Here is a 6,866-nt window from a genome sequence, read left to right on the forward strand (position 1 = left end):
GGGGGGGTTCTGGTAATATTGCAGCTGGTGCTAAAACTAACAAGGTCAATTTTTCTTGATGTGCATGCTTTGCTCTCCACTGGCTCCAAGTACCTGCTGCCTTTTCCCAAATGTAGTTTAACAGATGTGATCCTGATTTTTGGGCTTCCTGTAGGGAATTAATCACAGCTTGATTCTTCAATTTCCTCTAATCTGCTGATTGTCGGTTTAAAGTTTGACATTTACTACTTGTACCAACTGTTCACTTTAAATGAAATATTGAATACCAAAATAAATTCAACAAAATTTGACTCACAGTGGTCTCTAGCTGGTGTAATATAATCAAATAAGAATACAAATCAGCTTGTGACTGTGAGGAGTAAAGATATATAATGAAACTCCAAGTGTCAGGCCAACATAATACTCTTATCAGTAATTGGCTGATCGTGTAGGAAATGAAACTGCTCTTGTAGCACTGATCGCCTGCAGGTAGCTAATTCCTTCCTTGCCTTTCGATGGCACACTGTAATAATGTCTATACTGTATTTCGTGCTTCATTTATTGTGTTGCTAATTAAGTGTCTGATTTTGTGTTTTCTCGTTTAAAGTTTCACTGGAAGTGCAGATCGTACCCACTCATGGAGAGATTAGTCTCGGAGAGTCCAAGTTCTTCATGTGTGAAGGTAAGTTCACTAAACTCTCACACGGTAAACACACACCTGCATCCAACATGTCACATTTTACATACATCATACATATTCTAAAGATACTGTAGAGCTTACAGTGATAGAAGAAAAGAAGAGGAAAGCATACAAAATGCCAAAAGGAAAATGTGTTTTTCTTTTGTTTACAATCTTATTTAATGAAAAAGTTTCGTCATATTTCAAATTAATTTTTCTTAAACCAAAACAGTTGTCCTACTTTGTATATTTGCAACATAGATAACTATTACGTAGACAAAATACAAATAATTAAACATGAAGTACAAGTACTTAACATTTCCAAGCACTAGTATTATTATTGTATAAACACATTACAAAGCCATATTAAAAAAATCATTTGTACATCCTGATTGTTAAGGATACTAGGATAAGTGGTGTGCGTATTGCAATTACCACAGACAGCACGGTTTATCCACAGATCTGTGACCATATTTTAAACTTTATAGTGTCTGCTCAGTCGCGATTCAGCAGACAGTCTCGCCCTCACATCCCCCAGGACCCGTTAGAGGTGCAGCGTCCGTGCCAGAGCAGGTCTCTAAATTGGAGAAAATAATTCCTCTTTGGGTGCTGAATGGATGATTTATATGTTAATGTGGATTGGATGGCCTCAGAGCCAATCGCCACATCTCTAGCATACATGTTATTAATCTTTATAAATGATCCCCCTTATTTACATGAGACCCCCTACCTTCCCAGAACGTCATTGGTACCGTCTACCGAGCTTCAGGGATATTGGTGAGGTGAGGCGGCTGCAAATAGCCCAAAGATGAATATTGAAAGAGAATATCTACCCCAGCAACCGCCTGTTCATCTCGCTGCTGTCTGCCCAGCCATACAGACGTTTTCTCTGCTTAACCACCACACTATAGAGCAGTTTTTTTTTCTCAAGCTGTTAGGCTTCCCAACTCAAAAACAAGTTTTACTTAAGTAGAAAAAGGGAATGCCGCTGCACATTCTTGTGTTACAATTACCACCTTGATATCTTGCTAATATCCTGCGTTTCCTATCGTCCTCACCATCTGGTCAAGGCAAAAAATTTATGTATGGTTTTTAGTTATTTGACTTTTATGTTTATAAAGAGCTAAAAACACATGTTTGAGTCCATGCAGGAGCATACACAACAATGTACAGCCAGTGGGCACTGCTGACCTTCTGATGTTAGATAACAGTTTTATAACTTCTCCTCACTGTGCTCTCAGTCGAAGGCGTCGCCAGGCAGATAGAATGGTTCGGACCAAATGGGGACAGGATAGAGCCGAACAGACCAGACGTAACTGTGAGCCGTAACGATGAGTCATCCACTCTCACACTCTACAAAGCTGGGACTGAACATGCAGGGACATACAAGTGTGTCGCTACCAACGGAGACAAGCAGGCAGAGGCAACTGTCAAAGTGAAAATCTTCCGTAAGTATTTTCCTCACCCCATGCACTCAACAAATTATTGAGTGGCAAGAACACAGAAGAAGAAACAAGTCCTGTCTATTGAACTCGTAGTATTTTATTGACTGCTCAAGGGCAGCACATTACTCTTTCTCTTTTCAAGTGAGGGGGGATTTTTCATCAGTTCAATAAACGGTCGGAAGACCATTAGAGGGCTGCTTAATGATCCTGTCTGTTGTGCAGTTCTTGTGAGTAATGGCTTTTATTTTCCATGAATGCCAAGCATCAGCAAATGTCTATAAGAGATGAAATCCTTTGCCAAACACAACTTTTCCTGTTATTACAAGTGGTCAGCCATGTGGATATTGCATATTAAAATCAATATACAGTCTATTGCAAAATAAGATTGCAGTTTCAGTTTGTAATTTAAATTTTTCTTGGCTCAGTAAATGTGAATTGAAAAATAGTTTTTTAAGAAGGAAAAGTTGTTCTTTTAGATGTGAAGCACTTCAAACGGAAACTTGAGAAATCAAACCCTAACACATTTAAAATAATCAATATACTGATATCTTCAGAGCAGATACCGTATACACATGACAACTTCTGCCAGCTCTGGAAGCATGGCAGCAGTTTGTAGAGGCACTTTTTTTTTTTTATAAAGCTACTGTTTTAGGTCTGATTTTGTTTACATTACAACGTGTCGCTCACGTGAACTGCACACTGGCTGAGAACGCTTTGATATGATGAGCTTTGATGAGATACTGTAGCTTATAGGCGGGAGGCTTATCGTTATTCTGTATCTTTTCCTGTCAGTCTAGTTTGAAAGGAAACATTATCACCATGCCAAGCTCTTCATTAACCAGTTAGTGGGTTTTTTAAATTACTGTTAATAAGAAATGCTGTAGCTATGGTAACTCATAAACTGTCTGACAGGAACTTGATGTCAGAAAGTCCTCTTCACCGTTTTACAAAAATAAAGTTTGGTTGTAAAATAATGTTATATGCTGAGAAGAGAATTGATATGTCAAATTGCCAAGTACTTCTCCAGTCATTTTTGTTTTCAGGAAAATAAAAAAAGTGGCTATTTATTTATCATATAAGATTTCCTATCGCTAGTTGAAAAGACATTCAAAGCTAATTTCCTATATCTGTATAATTGAATACAAAAGTGTTCTTCACAACAGTCATCCTTAAAAGGAGATAAAATAAATACGAGTAAAAACGTGTTTTTCCTTTCATATTCCAGAAAAAATCACCTTCACAAACGCACCGTCACCCCAAGAGTTTAACGAAGGAGACCAGGCCAACCTTATCTGTGACGTCGTCAGCTCGCCCCTCCCCACTGTCTTCTGGAAGTATAAAGGAGCAAAGATACACATGGAAAAAGATGGTAAGAGCTCCCTGAACAGCAAAGGGGATCATTCTTCTATTCAACAAGATTTGGTGTTCAGCTGCTGTGGTTTCAGTCTTTAAGGTTTGACAAACATTATTTAATGAATGTTCTAAATATTTTTGGAAATTTAGATTACATGTTGTAATTTGCTAAATGGTTTGCATATGATTTAAAATCTGTAATATGAAGAATCAAAGTTATATCATTTTCATGTATTATCACACCCATATTTATTTATTTATTTGTTTATTTTCTTTTTAATGACTGATTTTAAATGCCATTTTCTTAATGTCTTTCATTTTTTGTAAAGCACTTTGAATTGCCTTGTGTTGAAAGGTGCTCTATAAATAAACGTGCCTTGCCTATTCCACACATGGCAGTTATTTTAAAACAAAACATGTCCACTTATACTGTTTTTTTTCATTTATAGCTCATGGTGGAAAGGAGCAGGGTGAAGAAAATCTCATTTGACCTGCCCCTTCTTAGAAAAAAATGAAATAACTATTAAAAAGTCAAATAATGGCAATAGTTTTTCAGTCACAGTTACTTACAAATACTGAAGCATAAAACCAGAACACAATCAAAAGTCAGCTTCATACTGTCTAATTACGCTTTCTTTAAACATTTTCTTAAACATAAACATTTTTCTTAATGCCCTTTAAATCATTCAGCAAATAATTCCACTTCTTTACACCAACTACAAAGACACACATATCAACTGTAATCTGGTCAGAACATGTGCAAAATGTAGCTTTAAAGTAATGTAATGGAGGCTAATGACAACTATCATGAAGCATATTTTTAAAATAAAAGTCTGACCTCAAAATGGGACTAATTTATTGTAATTAGTATGTACAACTATGAAAACAAGAAGGCTAGTCAAAATACAAGCTCGAGACACAGCAAGCTATTACAGTTATGCAGATTTGCCGACATTAGAGACTTGAAATTGTCCGTGCCCTGCGTCTGTTGCCCTTCTCCTCCAGGGTTGATCCTGTGCTCTGAAAGAAAAATTAATTTGGTTTGGAATTTGAAAATCCAGCGCATACTCTGTTATTCACCTGTGACACAGAGCAATATCATCATGTGTTAGGTATTGTTGGTTCTGCTCACTGGAAAATAATAACGCGAGCTCATGTGTGGGTTGTAACAGTATTTTGAATTACTACATGATTAAATGTGTTGGGTTCACTTTTCATCCCCAAGTTAGAGAGCTCTTTTGGGTCATATTCCTGCTTTTCTGGAGCTGGTGAAAAGAGTTTGGGGGCTTGCTTACATATGAGTTTGAAGGAGTGGAAATGACATATAATCCGTTTCGAAATAGAGTAGTTTTCTATGTAAAAGTATCCCCCAGACAGACAGAAGTATTGCATATTTCGAGACAGCTAGATGAAAATGCAAAAAGTCAACATTAATCTGTAATAATAAAGCAGAGATATTAGTGAATAAATCATACATCAGTGTTAAGATGTTGTCAGCCAGATATATCAAAGTGAATTTAAACTAATTCAGATGACAATGTTCTTTATATCAAATCGTTCCTCTTTTAAACATGCCAAACATAATGACACATCTAACAATGCCTTTTATGTTCTGCTTTCTTTCAGTTCGCTTTAAGTTACTGAGCAACAATCACCTTCAAATCCGCGGCATAAAGAAGACTGATGAGGGCTTATACACCTGCGAGGGTCGCCTTATGTCCCGCGGCGAGATTGATCTGCGGATCATCAAGGTCGTAGTGAACGGTAAGCAGCCCCTCGCCACTTTTTCCTCCTTTCTGTTTTTTCCTGTGTGCATATTTTTGTGTGACAGGTGTCCAATGACGCTTAAACAAGCTGTATGTCCTTAGAGGCCCAGCATCAATGTGGAAACAGTTGCCCTGAGCAACCGTTCATCAAAGATGTTCCATGCAAATTAAGTCTGTTTTCCAGCAACTTCTGAGCCGAGCAAATGACGCCTAAAATAAGTGCTCTGAATTTGTCACAGCTTCTGTCTCCAACCCCCTGCTTTTTATCTATGTTGCTACATGCTTCTGTATCTGCCAATATATTTTTCATTCTGTCTTTTTCATTATGTATCCATCTCTGTGTGCCTCAGTGCTCCCGACCATCAGGGTATGGCAGTCAGAGGTGAATGCTACAGCAGATGTCGGGCAGCCCGCCATGCTGACTTGTGCTGTTGATGGCTATCCTGAACCCATGGTGACATGGACAAGGTAAAACTCTGCTGCTAACTGGAGAGACAAATGCACTGCAGCAGACTGTCAGAGGCTGGGACATGACCCTCATAATGTAAACAACAATATTGACAGGACGGCAGGAAAAGTTTGGTTCCACTCATCATCAGTCATTCGTAACCTTAATTACTCTGCATCATTTTATAATAATAATAATAATACATTACATTTATAAAGCGCTTTTCCTGGTGCTCAAAGCGCTTACAAGCAAGTAAAACAAAATAACGACAAAAGTAGAAAGTGCTAAGCTAGGTGGAATAAGGGCAAGGGGTTAGTTGATTAGGAGTTGAAGGCAAGAGTGAAAAGGTGAGTTTTGAGGGATTGTTTGAATGATGTGAGAGTGTTGGCGGATCTGACGTGGTTGGGGAGGGAGTTCCAGAGTGTGGGGGAGGCTGCTGCGAAGGCCCTGTCACCCCAGGTCCGGAGCTTTGTCCTGATGGGCTGCAGTAGGTCAGCTTCAGCAGACCTGAGGCGACCGGTGGGGGTGTGTCGTTGGATGAGGTCACAGAGGTAGGGGGGGCAATGTTGTTGAGGGCTTTGAAAGTGCAGTGATGCAAATTTGTCACCTTTCGGCGAAATTCGCCGTTTTGAATCCAAAATAGGTCGTTTGTGTGATTCATGTTGATCTGCAATAAAAATATTTTTGGGGTATGGACGGGGCTGGGACCCGGAGTAATCTGCGGCCGTGAGCTGTTATGTGCCATCATGACACGCATGGTGTTCTTTTTTTATATATTATAATGAAGTACGAGCTGTGTGCTCGAGTCTTCCTGCCTGTCGGCTCTGCTCATGGATGTATAATAAGGCTCTGCTGCTCCGAGATGATGGTCTAGCTTCAGCAGCTACATTACCTACGGGTGCGTTCATTAATATTAACTGTGCGTCCGGAGTCACTGTGGCACAGACTGGACCGCTGGTGAACAGCTGTTAGAACGGGCCGTTCAGGTGTTCAGAGCAGAGCTCCCTGTCGGATCGGCAGAGCGTGATGTGAACTGAAAAGTTTTTCTGTGGCAATATTATTTAAGGCAGGGGTTCCCAAACTTTTCAGGGGGGGGTGAAAAAAATGTTTGAGAAACACTGCGCTAGTGGATTGTCAAAGCGGGAGCCTCGTTGCGGGGAAATTATACAGATGGCTAGTCCGTCCCTGAAAATGTC

At 39.4% G+C, this 6,866-nt stretch overlaps 1 protein-coding gene across 1 annotated transcript in view; it reads left to right on the plus strand.

Moving 5' to 3' along the window:
• Positions 1–587: 587 nt before the first annotated feature.
• Positions 588–6,866, plus strand: part of ncam1b (neural cell adhesion molecule 1b) — a 46,142-nt gene continuing 39,863 nt past the window's right edge. Inside the window, exons 1-5 of the mRNA XM_010787862.1 lie at positions 588–661; positions 1,900–2,106; positions 3,329–3,472; positions 5,083–5,220; positions 5,573–5,690. Of these exons, the coding sequence (XP_010786164.1) occupies positions 652–661; positions 1,900–2,106; positions 3,329–3,472; positions 5,083–5,220; positions 5,573–5,690 (617 nt within the window). The 5' untranslated portion in view covers positions 588–651. The remainder of the gene's footprint in view (positions 662–1,899; positions 2,107–3,328; positions 3,473–5,082; positions 5,221–5,572; positions 5,691–6,866) is intronic.

The sequence above is a fragment of the Notothenia coriiceps genome, unplaced genomic scaffold, assembly GCF_000735185.1.
Source record: "Notothenia coriiceps isolate Sejong01 unplaced genomic scaffold, NC01 NC01_scaffold00031444, whole genome shotgun sequence".
Taxonomy (NCBI): domain Eukaryota; kingdom Metazoa; phylum Chordata; class Actinopteri; order Perciformes; family Nototheniidae; genus Notothenia; species Notothenia coriiceps.